Raw genomic sequence first — 27,483 nt, forward strand, 5'->3', positions numbered from 1 at the left:
ACTATGATTCCATATAACTACACATCAGAATTAATACAGTGAACATACTGGAGTTCATAAACAATATTTCCCGCTTGATTAATACAGTGAACACAATGTCCATACATGCTCTGTCAATTCACTGAACACAAGTAATGTTTTGCTCTCTTACATATTCTGGACTTTTACATACAGAAAACAACACGACACACATTCATGGTACACTGGAGGAGTGTATATTGTGTCAAGAGTAGATACATGAGTAGATACATATGTCAGGGGCAGATAACTGCTTTCTTGTGAATAAGGGGCAGATAACTGCATGTCTTGTGAATAAGGGGCAAATAAATGCATGACTTTAGATAAAGGGGTAGATAACTGCATGTCTTGTGAATAAGGGGCAGATAACTGCAGGTCTTGTGAATAAGGGGCAGATAACTACACGACTTGTGAATAAGGGGCAGATAATAGCAGGTCTGGTGAATAAGGGGCAGATAACTGCATGTCTTGTGAATAAGGGGCAGATAACTGAATGTCTAACAAAGCAGAAAACTCATTCAGTGTGTCAACAACAGATTTTACAAAAGGCTGTGCAAGAGAATACAGAAAGTTGTTTGCTGCAACTTAATATTGCACTTGGACCTGTACACACACCCCTCCCCTGTACTTTAGACCTGTGCACACACCCTTCCCCTCAGTGTCCTAGGCTCGGTTATAACCGGAACAAGGACGTTAAGCCCCACAATCAATCAATCGACCCTTCCTCACGTCCCTCCTCTAACCTGTACACACACCCCTCCCCTGACCTGTACACACACACTTCCCCCGACCTGTACACACACCCCTCCCCCGACCTGTACACACACCCCCCCCCCCCTCCCCCGACCTGTACACACCTCCCCTGACCTGTACACACACCCCTCCCCCGACCTGTACACACACCCCTCCCCCGACCTGTACACACACCCCTCCCCCGACCTGTACACATCTCCCCTGACCTGTACACACACCCCTCCCCCGACCTGTACACACACCCCTCCCCCGACCTGTAAACATCTCCCCTCCCCCAACCTGTACACACACCCCTCCCCCGACCTGTACACATCTCCCCTCCCCCGACCTGTACACACACCCCTCCCCCGACCTGTACACACACCCCTCCCCCGACCTGTACACATCTCCCCTCCCCCGACCTGTACACACACCCCTCCCCCGACCTGTACACACACCCCTCCCCCGACCTGTACACACACCCCTCCCCTGACCTGTACACACACCCCTCCCCCGACCTGTACACATCTCCCCTGACCTGTACACACATGTACACCTCCCCTGTACCTTAGTAATACTGTATAGTTGGTAATTTCAAGAAGGATTGAATTTCTCTAATTAGCGGTCATTAAATAAAGCACAAAAATAAATACACAGCAAATATCTATATGAACATACAAAGGTATAGACATGTTTCCTGCTGAATATTTACAAGGCATAGTCGTGCAAAATTTAATACCTGCAAACTAGGTCAGCATGAACCACCGCAAAATATAAGCCCTGTATTGTACAGCTATACAATAAATGATGTCTGCTCTATGTATCGATAGCTCCTCCTCTCTATCATGAGGTAGTGATAACATCAACACGATTGTCTCGTTACTATGGCAGTAACATTTTTGTCTGGGGAACTGATTGTTCTCATCAGATTCAATCCTTGTCTGTACAAGTTAAACTCATCTAGTTCCAGCCAGGAGTATTTACACAGGTGTAGGAAAGAAAGCAGTATGTGTCAATTACAATCTAAAAGACACTTCTCTATGTCACACAATCAATGTAGTAAACAGAAATACAAAAATCTATTGTCAAAATTGGGAGGAAAAATTACAAAGATGATTGGTTCCACCTTGATTGTGTTACCCTGTTATATGGTAATCTTACGCAAGGAACATTGATGTAAGCCAGCTCCAACTGTTTATAATAAACTGCAGCATGTTTTCTACTAATTATTAAAGATGATTTTGTGGAGTCAACACTTAATATGAAATTATGGCGGACTTTAAGCTTGTAAAAGGGGAGATAATAAATGCAGAACAAAGTTAATATTTGGAGATAAAAATAGCAAACATGAAACGCTGATCAGGATTAAATGGAATATAGAGAATGCTTTCTGGTTATATAATAGAATCTTAATATTCAGGAAACAATTATTTTCAAGGATGTAAATGGCTGACAAAAATTACAGAAGATAACAATGGTTTTTATGTCTATAGCTCCCCCTCTTCTGAGCTACCCAATCAGAAAACAAGTTACAAAAACAGGATTTATATAATCTCTTCTGTAATTGGATAATGAAGCTATTAACTGGCCAATGGAAACAAAATAAAAAAAAAACTTTGGAGAGACTAAATCCACGTACGCGCACGAGTTCAGTCAGTAATATTCACACATCAAGACCATACATTCAATAATACACATTCAAATTTACACAACATCTATAAGGACTTCACACGTATAGCACCATATTAAACATATTCTGGATCACATCAACCCTCCGAAAGAATGTCAAACAACCAGGGTCAGATCAGAGTGACCTTTTAAGATTGAACACTTGTCTTTAACAAATTATTGCATTGGTTTTTCTGAAGCCTCTCCAACGACTGATGGTTAATAATACCTGATAGAATCGTAGACTTCTGATTGGATATGATTTTACATTGACCCCTGTTTGAACTTGTTGGACCTGCATCACTGATTGTTGAACAATTTCTGACCTTAACAGTTTATTGATGATTAACTTTCTTTCTTCTTTCTAAACATGAACAATTTAGAAATGCTAAGTATGTTTTACTAATTTTTCAAACAAGGGTATACTGGTATAAATTGAGCTTTTTATCATTTAAAAACGAAAGTTGATTTTTACAGGGTATTAAATCAAATGATACAAATAACTAGTAAAAAACAAGAAAGAAAAGATCTATTAGCCGTCTGAAAATTTAACAAAATAAATAAAATACTTCATCCTGCTAATGAACTGTTTAAGTTAATAAGTTTGGCCTGAACTTTGGTGTACATGGAGAGATGTTAGGAGTAGGAAGGATATTTGATATCTCCAGCCAATTATACTGCATTTACAGAGTTGTAATGTTCTTGGTCTTCGAGTGGTACTGTCAAGTATGCTCCTGAAAAACAAAATATTAAAACATGTAATCTGAAATCAGTGAAAGATGCTTTTTGTCAGAATTTCTACAAGAACCAAAATTCAGGATTTTTTAAGCAGTTTACCGCTGGAAATAATAATCAGTGAAAATATAACTTATAATATTTAGTAACCTGACAAGTGTGACACCTTGCTTAGTCACAGGTACAGGATACTAGAATGAGATTAATTTGTTGAGAGGTTTGGCGATTTTTACCCACTTTTTGTCAGCAATATCTTTCAAGTTTTCGGAATGTACTATATCTTTATAGAAAAAATCTTTTTTACTCATAAAAAACTCTTTAATTCTCCCTTTACTAGAACAGTGGACAGGAATAATGTGAATCTTTAAATCAAGTGATTTTTTAAAAAACTTTAACACTGCTTGCTTATTGTGAGAATTGTTCCAGTGAATAATTATGTTTTAAAACAAAATAATCAAACAAGGAAAAAATGCCTCTCAACCTACCTTCTTCTGAGTATACCACCATGGAGGCGCGAGAAGCAGTATGGTCGCTATGACAACTATCACATGTTTGTTGCCAGGGGCAATACCCATGAGCCTCTGGAAACATGTCTCTAGGGGAAAGAAGACGCGTGAGTCTCCTGCTGATGATACTTAAGTCCAGCTGTTTACTAACTGGTCTAGGTGCTAACGGAGGGAACCTGTTGATTTGTGAAGCCCTGGACTCCTCCAGTTCATGGCTAATGTTATAGGGATTATTTGGTTTTCCAGCTATCAATAAAGGTGACTGTGGTGAAGTGTCACAGTCGGAACTATACAACTCGTCTTTTTGAATAAAACTCACGTCTTTGTTTTGATCACATGATTGTTTGTGCACCATCACAGAACTGGCCTCATTCTCGGACTTGCTGACTTCCAATTTTTTGTGTCTCTCTGGTAAAGGTCGTCCGTAATTGTCCTTTATTATGATGTGACTAGCATCAGAACAAACATTCCTACAGCATGAAGTATCCACTAATGTCTCGCTGGCCAATTTACCAGAGTTGTCTCCCTTAGAACACATCTGCATGGTTTCCTGGCTACCAATGCAGTTTTCACACAGAATTTCCTTAGATGAATGTACACTATCACACCCACTGAGCTCACTAAGGTTGAGCGAAGACTTCACTATTACATACACACTGACTTTCTGCATTTAAAGAGTTTTTTTCACAAAGAACATGATTGACCTCCCCTGAACACAACTTGCAGTCACATATTTCCGCAGTGTTTGCGTGCGCTGTAATGTCCGGTAATGAGTTGTGGTCAGAGCTACCATCTGTACACATTTGGTCAGGTGCCCCTCCCCAGAATATATTGGATTCACAGCTGCTGTTGTCACTATAGTCACGCATGTCACTACTCCCATATGTGCTGTGGTTACTGTCAAGTATGTTGGCATTTCGACAAAGCTCACATTCAAGACTACTACTACTAGGATTTCTGTCCGAATCACTACTACTACAGCTTCCAAACTGGGCAATAACACTCAAGTCGCGCCCACTCCCGTTGTATTCCGGCTCACTTTCACACACACCCAGTCTCGGGTATTTACATTGTCTGGATGCATGACCAGCATAGAACGGTGCTATGTGATAGGACATGGTCTTTGAGTGGCGTCTACACTGCTCTGCCACACGCCCTCGACCATATACAGACCTACACTGCGAGTATGATATCCCTGAGTTATATACAGTTGTAGTCACATAGGGGGCACTACTGTAGCCTAGCCTGTGAGCGGAATGATACTGTGTGCGGGGCGAGTTACAACACTGGGCATACGGCACATTCTGATAGTGTTCACTGGCCCCTGGCAGCCATTTACTAGGGCCTGAATAATTTGGATGAAACTCGCGTAAGTATGAACTACATGATGATGGGGATGATCCTAGAGTTCCCTCACAAGACGGACAGCCATGATGAAGCACCCTTCGTGCTGAACGGGAATTTCTCCCGGGATGTACATAATGAAGATATTCTGCATGTGGAAGTTGTTGATACGCAGAGGTGTCTCCACTATGCACCTCATAGGAACTGTTGCGAGGAATATCGTACTGTCCCTCATGTCGACTTGATCGTGAATGAGTCTGCGGTTCATTCCGCGTCCTCGCAGGCTCCTCCTGAACCACAGAACTTTCTGGCTGAGCTGTAACAGACAATGACAGTGTAGGAACAGGACATTTCCCTGATTTTCAACACAGTAATATCAATACTTTGATGACATGCAATTAAAATTCAGATTATCGTGATCATTAACAGATTTTTTACAATGATGTCTAGTACCTTTATAACGCTAATCGTATCTTATTTCATCATCAATGTAATATATTATTGAAATTGTCCACATAAACTTTCAATCACACAAATATGATGGTTCAAATCTTTTTGAAGTTTACGAAGCATCACATTCAAAAGCCATTGGTTTTGTGTTAAAATTTCTGTGCAAATCCCTGGAATGAGCCTGCAGCTTCATTAATACCCACCGACAATGTTAAAGAGACACAGGGGGCAGGTTCTATGTGTTACTAGCCAAGGGTCGACACACTGACGGTGAAACTCGTGGGAACATGGCAGCACTCGCAGGATCTAAAACAGTAAAAGATTCATGGCAATGAACAGGAAGCAAATGATTTACCTAGACATTAACACAACACATATGAAGACAATTTTTTCCAACCAAATCATACAGTTAAATTTTCATAAGACAAACAGCTTTTAAAACAAATTTCTGCTAGTTATGAAGTTAATATAGAGCTTGGCTCAACTTTATTTATTTTCAAAAATTCTATAATGAATTTCTGATAGAAACTATTTCATCATGTCACATGGAATTCTACTAAAAAAATTAATCAATTTAAATGTTTCCTTACTAATTTAGACAAATTTAGATGCCTTGCAGTATTTAGAAAAATTAAAACAAAATATATCTATCAACTGTTACTTTGTTTATACAGGGTTAAACCTTCACAAAGTAAATTACTTTCAAGGAACATATACAAAAACCTTCAAAACCTATAGACAACAGGGTCAGTCAATAAGTATGGACCCACAACAGGGGCAGTCAATAAGTATGGACCCACAATAGGGGCAGTCAATAGGTATGGACCCACAACAGGGGCAGTCAATAAGTATGGACCCACAACAGGGGCAGTCAATAAGTATGGACCCACAATAGGGGCAGTCAATATGTATGGACCCACAATAGGGGCAGTCAATAGGTATGGACCCACAACAGGGGCAGTCAATAAGTATGGACCCACAATAGGGGCAGTCAATAGGTATGGACCCACAATAGGGGCAGCCAATAGGTATGGACCCACAATAGGGGCAGTCAATAGATATGGACCCACAATAGGGGCTGTCAATAAATATGAACCCATAATAGGGGCAGTCAATAGGTATGGACCCACAATAGGGGCTGTTGACAGGGGCAGTAGATAGGTTTGGGCCAACAATAGGTATGGCCCCACAATAGGGGCAGTCAATAAGTATGGACCCACAATAGGGGCAGTCAATAGGTATGGACCCACAATAGGGGCAGTCAATAGGTATGGACCCACAATAGGGGCAGTCAATAAGTATGAACCCACAATAGGGGCTGTTGACAAGTATGGACCCAAAATAGGTCAGTCAATAGGTTTGTGCCAACAATAGGGGTGGTCAATAGATAGGGACGCACAACAGGGGCTGGGGTATGGACCCACAATAGGGATGGTCAATAATCTAATTGACTAAATAATAAGACACTGGATTTTTATTGAGAAACATATGTATGAAATCATTCTATGATCATCAATTAAGGCCAGAGATCATTCAATAAATTATTCATTATATCGGAAATACTCTCCACACTTCTAAAAGGACATTGACTTTGTGGAGGCTGGTTGCTAAGTTACCTGTCCCTCTGTGTACTCATCCAGACAGATTGCACATCCCTCACAGCCTGATGAATTACTGTAGATGTCGGACACTGGAGTTTGGACTCGCAGGGATTTCCCAGATGATGGACCCTTGAATTTTCTTGTTTCCAGTTTGGATATTGCACGTTTTGCCAGCGCCGACATTGAAAGCTGTAACACATTAATATCATGTCTAAATACATGTAGGTAGTAGTACCTCTCATCATTCAAATTTGATTTCAATCAGATATTCGCTATCTGTTGGAAAAAAAAAAAATTAATAAATACTTGGTAAACCACCATCCAAAATTGAGGTTGTTAAAACACAAATATTACAATACATTCTATGTTCACATTTAAACATCGAATCTCACATGATCAAGCTTAAATAATAACTTAACATATCTGTAACTTTGAATCTCATATCATACTACATAATTGCATGTTTGTTTTAAGAGTACAACTGTTGAATTATGCTCATGACAATAATGTCTTGGTCTGGTGTAAGCTTACCTGTTGCTCTCGATGTCTTAGTTTTAACTGAAAAGTAAGACAAAAGAATTAAAGATTTTCTGTTGTTTTAATGCGTACTTATATATATATATATATATATATATATACATCATAAAATTCTGACTCTATCCTACGTAAATCTTTGTGTTGCCACAAGACATTCAGATATACAATGTAGTAAAAAAAGCCAGGAACAATTTATTTTAATCTGATGGACACAAGACATTATCTTGGGATCGTTTGTGATGATTTTGGACTCACCTTTAAGATGACAATGATACAGATGATACAGAAGAGGAAGAAGACAGCTACAAAAATGCCCATGTCAAAATATTCTTTGGTACTTTTCTGAAATAGAAAACAAACATACTGGGTTTAACTAAAGCATTACATATCCCCCCCTGCCAAAAATAATAACAATGACCTTGACCTTGACCCAAAAACTCAAACTTGTCTTTGATGTGTTGGTCCTTTATCATTGTGGATCAGATGGACGGAGAGGAAACCTAGTCACCCTGGTTTAAACAGTAGGAGACTAATAAAGAATTATATTAATATCTGTGTAACACATGCTACTGCCCCCAGGTTGAAGTGGAAATGAAACTATAAACACAACTTTTACCAAATTAAATTCTACCAATTTTTTCAATTTGAATGCACAGCAATAATGTTTAAGCAATAGAGTAATCATAAGACATTTTAAAACACCTCACTTTATTAATTTATTTTGAATATTTAAATTTCAATCTTTTAGAAGAATTTTTTTGTAAATGTTAAACTTGTAAGAGATGGGACCACTCACAGGAGGTACAATCGGTTGATGTTGGGATCGGATCCTAGGCTCTTGCTTTGTTTGTTGTCTGTTCAATGATGCGCATCAGTTCCACTGCCTCCAGTCCACGGATCACAATAACGGGGCGATCAAGTTGGTCATCTGTCCTGGAATTTAGCTACAAAAGAAATATTCTGTCACACTTAAATACTCTGTAGTAAATGGTTTATATCGAGGTAGTGAAATGTATTATTTTCATTGATAAAATTCTTAACATGAATATTTCTAGATCAAGAAGAATATGAACACTTTCATAGTGCTTAAGGATACAATCTTAAATTCCTTTATTTTTCAATAGGAAAGCATTACAGAATTCAAGCAAAGTATTTAATAATGCTTCCCTACAGAGAATGTTCAACCTAAGACAATGGGTAGACGATACCTCACTTGCTGCACCAGGTACTTCAGTGATGTCAAACACTACAGCAGTGGCTCCTCGGTGTATAGCCTTCCTCGCCTGTAAACAGTAAACCTATACTATTACAGGAGACTGTCCTTTAGTAACATTCGGGGCCTCTCAGTTTCATACAACTCCTATTACAATAACAACACTTGGTAAAGGGAAAAACGAGGTAATTCTTTAAACAATGGACCCTGATAAGTGGAGTTAAAATGTCTTAAATTGGTCAAAGAAATACCTATGGAAGTCTCTTGTTTGAATTAATTAGTTAACATGTAACCATGGTATATCATTACTGCTCGGCTTAAGAGAACTCAGAAGACTAGTTATCTAATCATCAAGCTCTCCGATACAATCGTGTCCCTCCTTACATACCAGTAGCTCTACAGCAATAAAGGACAAATCCTTTATTCATAAGGCCAAAATAAAAATATAGTTGGTTTGGCGCAACCCAACTTAAAAGATTTTATCGTGAATTTTTTTTAATGAATTGACCGTTCCAGATACATTGTATTTATGTCCTGAAGTTGCTTTGCAAGTTTGAAACTCTCAAACCCAAATAAGGCTGGTGTGTGTTTCTTTTGTTTAAGAACATAAAATAGATAATGATTTCCATATTCTGGTTTGTTTTTGTATTAAAGGTTGAAAATCTGTTTTCAGAACTGAATTATAAAAAATTGGTCGGGTTACAGCAATCCAAGATATTTTTAAAGGTGGCCTAATACTGGTGTGCTAATTGCAATGGCATTACAAACATATTGACAAACAAGGCCAGTACATCTGCTACAACATGCATATTAACTTATTGCATGGAAATAATTTTCCATTCAATGACCTTAATCATTAACCTTCTGACCTGAAGAACATTCAGTAGGGCAATGTTATATACAAATTTCCTCAAAGCATAGAAATTAAGTTCATCGAACTTTTTGTGGCAGAAACTGATGACAATACCAACAAATAGCACATGTGTTGTTACCTTTTCAGCAAAAACATAATTTCAATATTGAGACACTTAATGAGCAATAAAATCGCTGGACAATGTCAATTTTTGAAGGTTTCATTGACAGTTGACGGTTTGCAAAATGAAAAATATTTAAAAACAATGATTATTTTCCTGACTATTTTTCTCTCCATCAATCATGAAATAAGAAGTATATCTTTGAGATACTTATAGACTCTGTGGACTAGGTCAGCTGTTGTCCATCCATCCAACAGCTTTACACACTATATATAGCCATGACTATCAGAACTTGTGACCCGAGGTCACAAAACTCCTAAAAATCATTATCACCACCATGAAAACTAGTCTGACTGTGACTGCAGTAAAAAAAAAACCAATTTGACCAAAGGTCATCCTGGACAGAATAGCCCATCACTGTCATCCATAGTAGGAGATCATAAACTCAACTTTCCACTCCATTCTCCATCACAAGCGTTCCAGCTTCTGGTTGTCGCTCTGATTTCCGCCACAAGTCCTAAATCTTGTCAAGTCAAGAGACCACAGTTTTTTTTCAAAGCTGGTATGTCAACACCAGTGGTTGATTTATTACAGGTTCACAAGCGTTTTTACACACATCCTCTATAACTAGGTTTCTTTATGAAGGAGAACTACAGTGAATTCTTTTTTGATACATGCTATCTGTAGCACAATTTTTTATAAATAATGACCGATTCCTTTGTGTCTTAGTAAACTAACAGATTCAATTTTCTATATGAAGGATGACTTCATTTGTTTGTTTGGTTTTTTATTTTTTGTTTTTTTACCACATTAACAAATTGCTTCAGCATAAATTTCTTTGTGTTTGAAGTAGGAGAAGGTAAACTTTGATATTCACCTTATCTGGCACTTCATATTGAACACATGTATTTGAGATATGTATGAAAAGTGTTATTTAAACAATTTGCATTTTACATGACTATGACACCAGAGCAAGGATACTTATTGACTTTGACTCCTATCTTCATTCCTTTTAATCTGAACTACAAACAACTGTACTATCGAGAAACTCCTATAGGAATACTTCTTGTAATTTTAAAATTTTAAAATGAATAACTTGATGTTCTTGTGTGTTGAAATATTATTAGCAATAATAAGATAATTATATAAACGACTTGTCTAACATGGCGTACCTGTGATTATCTATTTCACACCTGGGCACTATAATCATTTTCTCTGTAATTGGTTTAAATCTAAAACCATTTCTTCAATATCTCTGACAAAAGTCATTATCACCAATACAAAAAAGTTCAAAAGGTTTTTTGTTGACTAATGAAACTAACCCTCTTTCCTGTTCATACAAGTCTTCTGCGGTACATTAAATTGGTCAATCAAAGCCTTACCTGGTACATTAATCTGTCTTTCATCTATTCTCAATTGATATGTTTGGCCTAAAGTTTTAGCTTTGAATACTTCAAAAATTGAAAAGATCACAGCTTGACGATCAATAATGATAAATTTTAATAGATGAACATTTCCCTCAATCAAACAAGAATTTCACACCCTAGGCCTGGACCCTTTCAAAAACAGTATCCTACTTTCTTCTAATTAAGCCACATATCTGGATATAATACATAAAGTATATCTATATAGACCCTAGAATCACCTGATTGTGTGAACACCTGTAGTATACCTGTACAGATAGATACCTGTACACAATATCTAATCGTACACCCTACACCTTCACATGCAAGACATCTGAAAGACGAGGAAGTAAAACCTCAAGAGTCCTATATCCGATTTAGTGATGAAACCATGGAGACATTGATAGTGTAGACATACAGGTGTACACAGGTAATTAGAGGGAGCATTATAATTGTAACTCCCTAATGTGTTTATGGGACCCTAAATAGTATCAACCAACCCTGTAACACCTAATTATCTCCGCACCCCATGTTCTGTAAACTCGGCAGGCCCAAAAATTCTACAAAAGGACATCAGATTTCAATAAATGCCATCCTATTCACTATACATTTATCTCCTTTTGATACCATCAAACCTTAACAGGTTGGCAATCAATCTTATCCTGTTGACTCTGTACATATATACACATTATAAATATCATTCCTTTAATACAACTGGGTTTTTTCATTTCAATTTTTATCTTTTTGATAGTATTTAATGAACTAGTGAAACAGAGGTAGTGGTTACTGGTAAGATTACCTGGGGACATATATTACAGGTAGTATAACCTTGGGACAGTGATTACAGGTAGTATAACCTTGGGACAGTGATTACAGGTAGTATAACCTTGGGACAGTGATTACAGGTAGTATAACCTTGGGACAGTGATTACAGGTAGTATAACCTTGGAACAGTGATTACAGGTAGTATAACCTTGGGACAGTGATTACAGGTAGAATAACCTTGGGACAGTGATTACAGGTAGTATAACCTTGGAACAGTGATTGCAGGTAGAATAACCTTGGAACAGTGATTACAGGTAGAATAACCTTGGAACAGATATTACAGGACTACCTTGGAACAGATATTACAGGATTACCTCAGGACAGATATTACAGGATTACCTGGGGACAGATATTACAGGATTACCTCGGGACAGATATAACAGGATTACCTCAGGACAGATATTACAGGATTACCTGGGGACAGATATTACAGGATTACCTGGGGACAGATATTACAGGATTACCTGGGGACAGATATTACAGGATTACCTGGGGACAGATATAACAGGATTACCTTGGAATAGATATTACAGGATTATTTTGTGACAGATATTACAGGATTACCTGGGGACAGATATTACAGGATTACCTTGGAACACATATTACAGGATTACCTTGGGACAGATATTACAGGATTAACTCAGGACAGATATTACAGGATTACCTTGGAACAGATATTACAGGATTACCTGGGGACAGATATTACAGGATTACCTGGGGACAGATATTACAGGATTACCTTGGAACAGATATTACAGGATTACCTGGGGACAGATATTACAGGATTACCTTGGGACAGTGATTACAGGCAGAATAACCTGGGGACAGATATTACAGGATTACCTGGGGACAGATATTACAGGATTACCTTGGGACAGATATTACAGGATTACCTCAGGACAGATATTACAGAATTACCTGAGGACAGATATTACAGGATTACCTGGGGACAGATATTACAGGATTACCTGGGGACAGTGATTACAGAATTACCTGGGGACAGATATTACAGGATTACCTGGGGACAGATATTACAGGATTACCTGGGGACAGTGATTACAGGCAGAATAACCTGGGGACAGATATTACAGGATTACCTGGGGACAGATATTACAGGATTACCTCAGGACAGTGATTACAGGCAGAATAACCTGGGGACAGATATTACAGGATTACCTGGGGACAGATATTACAGGATTACCTTGGGACAGATATTACAGGATTACCTGGGGATACCATCTTCCTTTACTCATTCCCCCATCCTTCCCCATGATCACCACAGCCTCTTTCTTTTATACCCCAAACACCTTTTCACCACGTTCATCCACCCTCTTTTTTCTACACCCCAAACAGACAGTCAGACTTGCAACTTTCCCCCCTACACATAGATAGACTTTCCTGTATACTATATTACAATCTGTTGTCATACTACACAACAATATCTGGACTTCCTCCAGTAACTAATTGATCTGTTGTCATACTACACAACAATATCTGGACTTCCTCCAGTAACTAATTGATCTGTTGTCATACTACACAACAATATCTGGACTTCCTCCAGTAACTAATTGATCTGTTGTCATACTACACAACAATATCTGGACTTCCTCCAGTAACTAATTGATCTGTTGTCATACTTCACAACAATATCTGGACTTCCTCCAGTAACTAATTGATCTGTTGTCATACTACACAACAATATCTGGACTTCCTCCAGTAGCTAATTGATCTGTTGTCATACTACACAACAATATCTGGACTTCCTCCAGTAACTAATTGATCTGTTGTCATACTTCACAACAATATCTGGACTTCCTCCAGTAACTAATTGATCTGTTGTCATACTACACAACAATATCTGGACTTCCTCCAGTAGCTAATTGATCTGTTGTCATACTACACAACAATATCTGGACTTCCTCCAGTAGCTAATTGATCTGTTGTCATACTACACAACAATATCTGGACTTCCTCCAGTAACTAATTGATCTGTTGTCATACTACACAACAATATCTGGACTTCCTCCAGTAACTAATTGATCTGTTGTCATACTACACAACAATATCTGGACTTCCTCCAGTAAGCTAATTGATCTGTTGTCATACTACACAACAATATCTGGACTTCCTCCAGTAACTAATTGATCTGTTGTCATACTACACAACAATATCTGGACTTCCTCCAGTAACTAATTGATCTGTTGTCATACTACACAACAATATCTGGACTTCCTCCAGTAACTAATTGATCTGTTGTCATACTACACAACAATATCTGGACTTCCTCCAGTAACTAATTGATCTGTTGTCATACTACACAACAATATCTGGACTTCCTCCAGTAACTAATTGATCTGTTGTCATACTACACAACAATATCTGGACTTCCTCCAGTAGCTAATTGATCTGTTGTCATACTACACAACAATATCTGGACTTCCTCCAGTAACTAATTGATCTGTTGTCATACTACACAACAATATCTGGACTTCCTCCAGTAACTAATTGATCTGTTGTCATACTACACAACAATATCTGGACTTCCTCCAGTAGCTAATTGATCTGTTGCATGTTAGTTGGTCATTCATGTGATTTCTATCAAGCCCACATGAGAAGGGGTTGATAACAATCATCATGGTTTTGTTGACTATTACCAGTACAGACAATCTTTTGTTGTAAGCCACACTGAAAGCTGTCACTGGGATCCTACAATTAATGGTCAGGAGGATGTAGGAGTCGAGAGAGATACAGGACACCTGTCACTGGGATCCTACAATTAATGGTCAGGAGGATGTAGGAGTCGGGAGAGATACAGGACACCTGTCACTGGGGTCCCACAATTAATGGTCAGGAGGATGTAGGAGTCTGTGGAGATACAGGACACCTGTCACTGGGGTCCCACAATTAATGGTCGTAGGAGTCGGGAGAGATACAGGACACCTGTCACTGGGGTCCTACAATTAATGGTCAGGAGGATGTAGGAGTCGAGAGAGATACAGGACACCTGTCACTGGGGTCCTACAATTAATGGTCAGGAGGATGTAGGAGTCTGTGGAGATACAGGACACCTGTCACTGGGGTCCTACAATTAATGGCCAGGAGGATGTAGGAGTCGGGAGAGATACAGGACACCTGTCACTGGGGTCCTACAATTAATGGTCAGGAGGATGTAGGAGTCGGGAGAGATACAGGACACCTGTCACTGGGGTCCTACAATTAATGGTCAGGAGGATGTAGGAGTCGGGAGAGATACAGGACACCTGTCACTGGAGTCCTACAATTAATGGTCAGGAGGATGTAGGAGTCGAGAGAGATACAGGACACCTGTCACTGGGGTCCTACAATTAATGGTCAGGAGGATGTAGGAGTCGGGAGAGATACAGGACACCTGTCACTGGGGTCCTACAATTAATGGTCAGGAGGATGTAGGAGTCGGGAGAGATACAGGACACCTGTCACTGGGGTCCTGCAATTAATGGTCAGGAGGATGTAGGCGTCGGGACAGATACAGGACACCTGTCACTGGGATCCTACAATTAATGGTCAGGAGGATGTAGGAGTCGGGAAAGATACAGGACACCTGTCACTGGGGTCCTACAATTAATGGTCAGGACGATGTAGGAGTCGGGAGAGATACAGGACACCTGTCACTGGGGTCCTACAATTAATGGTCAGGAGGATGTAGGAGTCGAGAGAGATACAGGACACCTGTCACTGGGATCCTACAATTAATGGTCAGGAGGATGTAGGAGTCGGGAGAGATACAGGACACCTGTCACTGGGGTCCTACAATTAATGGTCAGGAGGATGTAGGAGTCGGGAGAGATACAGGACACCTGTCACTGGGGTCCTACAATTAATGGTCAGGAGGATGTAGGAGTCGGGAGAGATACAGGACACCTGTCACTGGGGTCCTAAAATTAATGGTCAGGAGGATGTAGCAGAAACCATAACATTATGTAAGGTCACATTCTAACACAGGACCAGGCCATCTCTGATCCTACAGTAACCACAGCATTAGGGTCACATTCTAACACAGGACCAGGCCATCTCTGATCCTACAGTAACCACAGCATTAGGGTCACATTCTAACACAGGACCAGGCCATGTCTGATCCTACAGTAACCACAGCATTAGGGTCACATTCTAACACAGGACCAGGCCATCTCTGATCCTACAGTAACCACAGCATTAGGGTCACATTCTAATACAGGACCAGGCCATCTCTGATCCTACAGTAACCACAGCATTAGGGTCACATTCTAATACAGGACCAGGCCATCTCTGATCCTACAGTAACCACAGCATTAGGGTCACATTCTAATACAGGACCAGGCCATCTCTGATCCTACAGTAACCACAGCCTTAGGGTCACATTCTAACACAGGACCAGGCCATCTCTGATCCTACAGTAACCACAGCATTAGGGTCACATTCTAACACAGGACCAGGCCATCTCTGATCCTACAGTAACCACAGCATTAGGGTCACATTCTAATACAGGACCAGGCCATCTCTGATCCTACAGTAACCACAGCATTAGGGTCACATTCTAACACAGGACCAGGCCATCTCTGATCCTACAGTAACCACAGCATTAGGGTCACATTCTAACTACAGGACCAGGCCATCTCTGATCCTACAGTAACCACAGCATTAGGGTCACATTCTAATACAGGACCAGGCCATCTCTGATCCTACAGTAACCACAGCATTAGGGTCACATTCTAATATAGGACCAGGCCATCTCTGATCCTACAGTAACCACAGCATTAGGGTCACATTCTAATACAGGACCAGGCCATCTCTGATCCTACAGTAACCACAGCATTAGGGTCACATTCTAATACAGGACCAGGCCATCTCTGATCCTACAGTAACCACAGCATTAGGGTCACATTCTAATACAGGACCAGGCCATCTCTGATCCTACAGTAACCACAGCATTAGGGTCACATTCTAACACAGGACCAGGCCATCTCTGATCCTACAGTAACCACAGCATTAGGGTCACATTCTAACACAGGACCAGGCCATCTCTGATCCTACAGTAACCACAGCATTAGGGTCACATTCTAACACAGGACCAGGCCGTCTCTGATCCTACAGTAACCACAGCATTAGGGTCACATTCTAACACAGGACCAGGCCATCTCTGATCCTACAGTAACCACAGCATTAGGGTCACATTCTAATACAGGACCAGGCCATCTCTGATCCTACAGTAACCACAGCATTAGGGTCACATTCTAATACAGGACCAGGCCATCTCTGATCCTACAGTAACCACAGCATTAGGGTCACATTCTAACACAGGACCAGGCCATCTCTGATCCTACAGTAACCACAGCATTAGGGTCACATTCTAACACAGGACCAGGCCATCTCTGATCCTACAGTAACCACAGCATTAGGGTCACATTCTAACACAGGACCAGGCCATCTCTGATCCTACAGTAACCACAGCATTAGGGTCACATTCTAACACAGGACCAGGCCATCTCTGATCCTACAGTAACCACAGCATTAGGGTCACATTCTAATACAGGACCAGGCCATCTCTGATCCTACAGTAACCACAGCATTAGGGTCACATTCTAATACAGGACCAGGCCATCTCTGATCCTACAGTAACCACAGCATTAGGGTCACATTCTAACACAGGACCAGGCCATCTCTGATCCTACAGTAACCACAGCATTAGGGTCACATTCTAACACAGGACCAGGCCATCTCTGATCCTACAGTAACCACAGCATTAGGGTCACATTCTAATACAGGACCAGGCCGTCTCTGATCCTACAGTAACCACAGCATTAGGGTCACATTCTAATACAGGACCAGGCCGTCTCTGATCCTACAGTAACCACAGCATTAGGGTCACATTCTAATACAGGACCAGGCCATCTCTGATCCTACAGTAACCACAGCATTAGGGTCACATTCTAATACAGGACCAGGCCATCTCTGATCCTACAGTAACCACAGCATTAGGGTCACATTCTAATACAGGACCAGGCCATCTCTGATCCTACAGTAACCACAGCATTAGGGTCACATTCTAATACAGGACCAGGCCATCTCTGATCCTACAGTAACCACAGCATTAGGGTCACATTCTAATACAGGACCAGGCCATCTCTGATCCTACAGTAACCACAGCATTAGGGTCACATTCTAATACAGGACCAGGCCATCTCTGATCCTACAGTAACCACAGCATTAGGGTCACATTCTAATACAGGACCAGGCCATCTCTGATCCTACAGTAACCACAGCATTAGGGTCACATTCTAATACAGGACCAGGCCATCTCTGATCCTACAGTAACCACAGCATTAGGGTCACATTCTAATACAGGACCAGGCCATCTCTGATCCTACAGTAACCACAGCATTAGGGTCACATTCTAATACAGGACCAGGCCATCTCTGATCCTACAGTAACCACAGCATTAGGGTCACATTCTAATACAGGACCAGGCCATCTCTGATCCTACAGTAACCACAGCATTAGGGTCACATTCTAATACAGGACCAGGCCATCTCTGATCCTACAGTAACCACAGCATTAGGGTCACATTCTAATACAGGACCAGGCCATCTCTGATCCTACAGTAACCACAGCATTAGGGTCACATTCTAATACAGGACCAGGCCATCTCTGATCCTACAGTAACCACAGCATTAGGGTCACATTCTAACACAGGACCAGGCCATCTCTGATCCTACAGTAACCACAGCATTAGGGTCACATTCTAATACAGGACCAGGCCATCTCTGATCCTACAGTAACCACAGCATTAGGGTCACATTCTAATACAGGACCAGGCCATCTCTGATCCTACAGTAACCACAGCATTAGGGTCACATTCTAATACAGGACCAGGCCATCTCTGATCCTACAGTAACCACAGCATTAGGGTCACATTCTAATACAGGACCAGGCCATCTCTGATCCTACAGTAACCACAGCATTAGGGTCACATTCTAATACAGGACCAGGCCATCTCTGATCCTACAGTAACCACAGCATTAGGGTCACATTCTAATACAGGACCAGGCCATCTCTGATCCTACAGTAACCACAGCATTAGGGTCACATTCTAATACAGGACCAGGCCATCTCTGATCCTACAGTAACCACAGCATTAGGGTCACATTCTAATACAGGACCAGGCCATCTCTGATCCTACAGTAACCACAGCATTAAAAACACTACAATCAGATGTGGGCACTTTAGTACAAACTCATTTGTAGAACAATCTGTTAAAAACTCTAAGTCTGTGTGTTGTTACAATCTCCTCACATCTGGCTTTCTGTTTGTAGCACTTATCACCCAGCAGTGATCAACAAGATGTACACCTGTGATACAATAGATTGCATGTCCACAAGACTAGTCTAGTGACAGTTTAAACCTGACTGAACTCTATACCCTCATCAGCGCCACCTAGTGTCAGTTTTAACCTCACTAATACTATACCCTCATCAGCACCACCTAGTGTCAGTTTTAACCTCACTAATACTATACCCTCATCAGCGCCACCTAGTGTCAGTTTTAACCTCACTAATACTATACCCTCATCAGCGCCACCTAGTGTCAGTTTTAACCTCACTAATACTATACCCTCATCAGCGCCACCTAGTGTCAGTTTTAACCTCACTAATACTATATTCTGTACCCTCATCAGCGCCACCTAGTTACACTTTTTACCTTCACTTTATGTTCTGTACTGTCATCAGCGCCACCTAGTTACACTTTTTACCTTCACTTATATTCTGTACCGTCATCAGTACCACCTAGTGATAGTTTCTATCTGCACTTTGTTCTACATCATCATCATTGCCATCTAGTGACAGTTTATAAATATACTGTGTTCTATATACTCTCATCAGCGCCATCTAGTGACAGTTTCTGTTCTATACTTTCATCATTGTTAACTTATGTGATAGATTATATCTGTATTAAGAAACATGCATGTGCCTAATTTTAAAAGTTGCCAAATAATCCTTAAAGACTACAGACAGCTGTAAGACTAATGTTTAGGTGTTTTTCTCCTCTTGTTAGATCTGAATGACTTACCTGTTGGTAGAGAGACATACAGGGTCGAGATATCACAGCCTCTAGCTTCATCACCCCTACCCAGCCATACAGGTGTTTTTCATTCAAGTTTTCATTGCTGCAGATACTCATGGGATGGAGCTAAAAAATATTCAAGGTGAAATCTTATTAGGTGTCAATTCACAAATATTACAATACACAAAAAAACAGTGGATGAGTAAAGGTCTCAAGTCAAAAGTTACAGCAGTTGATAAGTATAGGTCTCCAGTCAAAAGTTACAGCAGTTGATAAGTATAGATCTAGTCAAAAGTTACAGCAGTTGATAAGTATAGGTCTCCAGTCAAAAGTTACAGCAGTTGATAAGTATAGGTCTCTAGTCAAAAGTTACAGCAGTTGACAAATATAGGTCTCTAGTCAAAAGTTACAGCAGTTGACAAATATAGGTCTCTAGTCAAAAGTTAGAACAGTTGATAAGTATAGGTCTCCAGTCAAAAGTTACCAAGAGTCGTAGACAATTGCATGGTACAATAGTTTTGTGATGATCAGAGCCCTACGTTTAAAACTGTAAATATAAATAATGTCCAGTGGAAAATGTGTTCAGTTTTATTGGAGAAGGTTCGGTTTTGAGAATTAAAGTGATTCATTTTGACCGGTCAGGATCCGGAGATAACATTGATCGGATGACATTTTGTATCTTTGGAGCAGTGTTAATATTATGGAAGTTAATGAATAAAAAAATGAAGTATTTATAAACACTTAAATATTTGAATAAGTTATACTACTGATTGCAAACCTATGCCATAATGATATAATTTCACTTGCTGTCATTGATTGGCATTGACCTGCATCCTGCTGGTCACTATATACTTGTATATTTTTGTGCTTAAGGGGCATGATATATAAGGGGTACCTATTTCATTCCAAACTAGAATGATTTTACAAATAAAAATAAGAACAATAATTTCAAACATTAACCAGTTCCTACTGACCTTATTAATATTCAGGACACTGATATTGCATTTTAAAATGAAGCCTGATCTACTATTAGCTTCCTTATTGTGTGCGAATGTGTCCGCTACGAAAATAACCCAGTCAGGGCCTCATGCAAATTAGATACGAAACTCTGGCTTTCTAGCTTCCTGTTGATAACCAGACTGTACCGCTTCGATGATACATGGTTTCAGTTTGACCATTTGGATTAGTACACATTTAAATCATAATGCTCCTCATTATATAGGTGTTATAATTACCTACTACACATGTATGCTCCAAGACAAAGCTCACGACAACAATTGCCACAGGTGTTGAATTCAAAGTCAGTAAGGCCAGTTTACAGGAGTAATTTTGGGTATGTTTTAATCGTTCTGAACACAAAATCTTTTCAGTATTCAGAATTCAGAGGAATTGGTATTGAGGGGGATCAGTTTCAGAAATTGCAGTGTATGTTATTTTAACATTTTTTCTGTTTCAAACAAAGTGATAAACTGCGGTGTAAGTGATTTAATAACATCTCTATATCCTAACATCACCAGACAAGTTGAAGGCCATCTGTTCACACTTCTAACCAATTCCATTTAACAAGTCACTGAGACTACTCATAAGACTCACACACAAATCATCAAGTACTTTCAATTAAAGCTTTAATCCGATAACATCTAAGAAATCGAAACTAAACCCTGTACCACAAGGTCCTCAAACATGCATTCCCATTACAAGTCAATAGGTCTATTAAAATTCTCTAGGAATGAACAAATGTTATTATGTACTCCAGTCTGCCCAGAGTATATATAGGAATAGTTACACTAACTGAAGCCTTCCCCATGCAATGACGTCACTATAACAGCTGATCTTTTATGTCTGCTATTCCAATGAACATCTTAAAATATATATTAAACTTAATTTCTAATCCCCAAATACAAACATTCTTTGTTAATATAAGATCTTAGAAAAAGTAATCTTATTTTGATAAGACAGCATATATTACAGCAGAGGTGTATCCTGTTTCTGACATGTAACACATGTACACCTTAAACTTAAATTATTACAAATTAATCTTCTACCAGGATACAAATACCAGTAATGTGTGTGTCTGATCGCAGTGCTTTTATCTAACTTCAAAGATTAACAGTCAACAGTGACTTGTTATACACTACAGTTTTGTGAGAAGTTCCCTTCGATACATATTGATACATCACCTGTACACATCGCAGATCCTTACACCTTATACAATAGTTTACATATGTTAAAAGCTCAGGCTTCAAATACATAGAGTGAAGAATATCTGTAAGCTTGACTGCTATATATATATAATTGGCATTGATACAGTTCTAGTTATATCCATGTGGTGTCCAAAGATTTCAAAATACACAGTCACACATCTAATATGTGGTGATAAGTAGACATCATAAATAGATATCATAAATAGATATTAAAGAACACGAAAGTCAGATGACATTGAAGCCGATACATGGAGCTGAGTTTACAGGTTGAGCTCCTTGTCAGATGTGTAAATTCTACGAGCGTAATCCCAGCGACAAACAACATTAAATAATCATAAAACTTCTTTCAATAACAAAAAATCTCCATAACACATAGCCAATTTCTATGTCATTGAAATTCCATGATAAAAACCAAATATACATCATTCAATTACATACTACCAGGCAGATGAATTCTGTTTCGCTTTGAACCCCTTCCAATCACTTTGAATTACGTATACATATCAATACTATCATAAACATTGAAAAAATTGTAATGTTACAAAATTTAATCTTTTTATTATTTTTTTTTTTTAAAGAAACCAACATATTAATGTTTTTGAACTTCAAAAATGTTGAAATACAATAATGTCATGAAACTGCTGTAAAATATTTTAGGTGGCAAGAATCATAAATTTAATTTCAAACTTGTACCTCTTTATAAACAATTTTATCAGTTTGTTCTTGAGATGCAGTATTACTGACATACTCCGTTATAGGACATTTCTCACCAGTGACAGAATTTCCAATCTCTAACCCTGTCATCAACATCCAACCTTCCCACCACCACACGATAGCCCTTTTGATGTAAGTAGCTAACACTAGATATGTTATTGACAGAAAGAGTCATTGCCCATTAGCCAACACTAAAAACCAAGCAATTTCAATTTCATAAGTGAACAACATGACTTCAAATATTGACTTGTCTCACAGGTGAGTTTTCTATTGATTTTCGGTGTGTATTGACACTTGACTAGATATCTTATGTCGGGGCTAACATTACAAAGAGCAAGCCCAGTTTTATGTTTCTGCTAATTGTTTATTGTCCCATTCAGCATGCATGTGCACCCTTCCACTGTGGAGTGGTCCCTAAGGGTCTGTACAATACCCTACCGGGTGTACAATATGACTCACAAAGCCAGCTCCATGTAGAATGAGCAGGGTCAAGTGACAGAGGTACCTTACTCTCTTCTCCTAAAATTCTTTGGGATTTAAGAAAAAAAACACCAGGGGATATATACCGGTACATATTGGGACAGGAAAATTATGGTAATCCTGGGCCATATCTAGGTCAGCTGATTCGAGTTAATAACTACATATTTTAGATTTTCGAGTTAAGAACTACATATTTTGGATTTTCAAATTAAGAACTACATATTTTGAATTTTCGAATTAAGAACTACATATTTGGAATTTTCGAATTAAGAACTACATATTTTGATTTTCGAGTTAAGAACTACACTGTACATATTTTGGATTTTCGAGTTAAGAACTACATATTTTGGATTTTCGAATTAAGAACTACATATTTTGAATTTTCCAGTTGAGAACTACATATTTTGGATTTTTTGGAACAGAGAACATTGATATTAAGTAAATTGATAGACAAAGAACATCGTAATGTAATGTAAGATCTTTTGAGGTGATTTAGTGAGGCTCGTTATACCTATATATAGTCCTATATTTTGAACTTTGACTCATAAGATACAACTTCCAGGTCCTAATTTCATAGACAATCCTTGTCTGAAGGAAATTCCTTAACTTAGAAATTTCCATAGGAAAGTATGAGTGGATTTAATGGAAAATTTCTGTACTACCCATGCCTTCCTATGGAGAATCTGATGTTGATGAAACTGAGTTCAAGTTAGTTTGCTGTCATCACAGTGCAGGACGTTAAATCTAAACACAAAGCATTAAAAGCTGAATCAGCATCAATACAAGTATGTAGGTATTCTAAGGAACAGATAAACATAAATATACCGGAGACCTATTAGCTTATAATATCTAACTGGTTCAAAAGGACACCAGCTGTATGTCAGAGGAAATATTTCTGCAACAGAAAAGCTTAGTGACAAAGAAAAGTTTTGGAACGTACACTGAGGGAACAAATCCTTGAAATCTATATAATCTTAATATTTCATACACTTTCACCATTAACCAGGATATGTAGAACGCATTCCTGCAGCTTAACACTGCACCCCAGATATATCCAAGGTCCTACAGAATATCTCTATCTGCTGAGTAAAGGTCACAACCTCTGTGTGTGACCCCAAAATGGCAATATTTACAAGACTATGATATATTAATCTAGATGTTGACTACATGACAAGGATATTAGAAGTAAAAGATATTAGGGTAACCGATCATGGACTTGAAAGGCTGGAATTACAATTTATTTTTCTACCTGACTGAGATTTATCACTGAGAAGAGTGGCCTCAAGTACCTGGTGTACAGCTTAAAACATAACAGGATCTGTCCAACAGACTCTGTCCAACAGACTCTGATAATGTCATGTATACCATATCTCCAGCAAACCCACAAAACTCCTATTACTAGTCATTTTATTGAGAAAACTTCTCCTTCGTCACAATTACTAAGTAGACCAAACCTCAAACTGTACACAACGTTGAGATGTCAGCCAGACTTTCAAATCATTTCTATGCATGTATATAAATATGCTTCTGACTGAGCTGTAAAAGGTGAAAGGAATGAAATAAATAAACTCATACTTCACAAGATATCAACAATGCCAGAACTTTGTCCGTATTATGACCATCTGAGCCAGAATGACCTGGATACACACAGTGTGGCTGTCTCCTATATGCTCATCATTTTACGCAATGCACTTGTAAATACAAAATGTACATTTTTTCTTTTACTGTTTTCATGCAATGTCTTTTAAAGGTCAATTTATATATAATTACTATAATTACAGTCTAAATGTATATATAATCCCAAGCCAAAATAATGAAATAAATTATCCTGAAGATACGAAAGTATAAAGTCTTTATAAAGAGTGTATACTTATCATAGTGACAAAGCCTCTATTGATATCAGTTTTAATGTTCTTTTTGACATGTCAGCATCTAAAGGCTTTTTATTTTGAGCTCAGAACACGAATAACCCACATAACATGTCCCAAATATAGTGTAGAGGTGTTAATTCTCCTGATGGTAGATCTGTGTACATGTGACGGATCTGTGTACATGTGACGGTTCCTTGTCAGTCCCTAATTACCAGTGTTGAGGAATCTCTGTGTTTGTTGAAGCCACACACTATCACCCAGGTCTGTTTGCTAATGTCCCCAGCAAAGAATATACCACACTGCAGTAGGCAAAAATCACAAGTCTGGTGACAATACAGGATTATCATTAGGTAAACGTAATATCAATCATCACCAAAATATTCATTTACTGATGGAGTTACTTGCCCTTGGATCTGAAGTATGAGATGGTTATCATTCTATTAAACAAAAATGAAATACATATTTATATACAGGAAAAAAATAACAAAATTTGACAACCACTTACAAGCATATTTCACCCTTTGCTGGACTCAATTAGGAGGTATACATATATACCTTACCTAAAGAACCCAGCAAAGGGTAAAAGCTACAAGTAAGTGGAATTTCATTGTTGAACTTTGTTATTTTTTCCTATAACTTATACCCACTCCATGTGGACACAAACTTTTTTCTCACTAAAGTAAAACACATTTATAACGAATCTCTGGGGACTGAGGAAATTAATTAATTATAAACTTAGTTCTCTATATGTGTATAACGAAGTTTGAAAACAAAATCATGCATAATTCATTATAGGAAAAATCAATACAACTAATGACAGAATTATTTCTGGATATTATTTAATAGTACTTATGAAAATAAACAGTTAAATGCTTCAGTCTTATTTGTTTGCTACAAGTCTTAAATATGCTATGGCCAGCAATACACACTCCCAGCAGTGATAGGGGCAGTGTGTACTTTTCGTAATTAAAGTCACTTGATATGAATACATGTGACAAGACATTGAACCAGAAATATTTATATATGTATACGTAGCTGAAAAACTATTTATTACCATCAACATCACTTTTCATGATGCATGCATATTTACAAAAAGGGAGATTTGTCATTAAAGTAAGCTTGTCCACCTCCAGTGGGTAGCAATAACCGCTGATCGTCATATACAATAATGTACAGCACAATTTCCAGCACTTCAATGACATTTGCTGCTGAGGGATGAACTATTGGCCAAATATTTGTGTCCATCATTGTATTGTCTTATGAGGACTGTACAGGTGTAGATATAAAACTGTCCATCATCATTGTAATGTCTTATGAGGACTGTACAGGAGTAGATCTAAAACTGTCCATCACCATTGTATTGTCTTATGAGGACTGTACAGGAGTAGATCTAAAACTGTCCATCATTGTATTGTCTTATGTTGACTGTACAGGAGTAGATATAAAACTGTCCGTCATTGTATTGTCTTATGAGGACTGTACAGGAGTAGATCTAAAACTGTCCATCATTGTATTGTCTTATGAGGACTGTACAGGAGTAGATCTAAAACTGTCCGTCATTGTATTGTCTTATGAGGACTGTACAGGAGTAGATCTAAAACTGTCCGTCATTGTATTGTCTTATGAGGACTGTACAGGAGTAGATCTAAAACTGTCCATCACCATTGTATTGTCTTATGAGGTCCGTACAGGAGTAGATCTAAAACTGTCCGTCATTGTATTGTCTTATGAGGACTGTACAGGAGTAGATCTAAAACTGTCCATCATTGTATTGTCTTATGAGGACTGTGCATGTACAGGAGTAGATCTAAAACTGTCCGTCATCATTGTAATGTCTTATGAGGATTGTACAGGAGTAGATCTAAAACTGTCCATCACCATTGTATTGTCTTATGATCATGAGGACTGTACAGGAGTAGATCTAAAACTGTCTGTCATTGTATTGTCTTATGAGGGACTGTACAGGAGTAGATCTAAAACTGTCCATCACCATTGTATTGTCTTATGAGGACTGTACAGGTGTAGATCTAAAACTGTCCATCATCATTGTATTGTCTTATGAGGACTGTACAGGAGTAGATCTAAAACTGTCCATCATTGTATTGTCTTATGAGGGCTGTACAGGAGTAGAT

The 27,483-nt window shown here is 38.8% G+C and overlaps 1 protein-coding gene across 1 annotated transcript in view; it reads right to left on the bottom strand.

Moving 5' to 3' along the window:
* Window positions 1-1,250: 1,250 nt before the first annotated feature.
* Window positions 1,251-27,483, bottom strand: part of LOC117333399 (E3 ubiquitin-protein ligase ZNRF3-like) — a 90,777-nt gene continuing 64,544 nt past the window's right edge. Inside the window, 10 exon segments of the mRNA XM_033892686.1 lie at window positions 1,251-3,152; window positions 3,639-5,319; window positions 5,657-5,759; window positions 7,070-7,243; window positions 7,586-7,612; window positions 7,847-7,933; window positions 8,397-8,423; window positions 8,425-8,535; window positions 8,800-8,874; window positions 20,089-20,208. Coding sequence (XP_033748577.1) covers window positions 4,280-5,319; window positions 5,657-5,759; window positions 7,070-7,243; window positions 7,586-7,612; window positions 7,847-7,933; window positions 8,397-8,423; window positions 8,425-8,535; window positions 8,800-8,874; window positions 20,089-20,208 — 1,764 coding nt within the window. The 3' untranslated portion in view covers window positions 1,251-3,152; window positions 3,639-4,279.

This window comes from Pecten maximus, chromosome 8 (assembly GCF_902652985.1).
Source record: "Pecten maximus chromosome 8, xPecMax1.1, whole genome shotgun sequence".
In the NCBI taxonomy this organism is placed as follows: domain Eukaryota; kingdom Metazoa; phylum Mollusca; class Bivalvia; order Pectinida; family Pectinidae; genus Pecten; species Pecten maximus.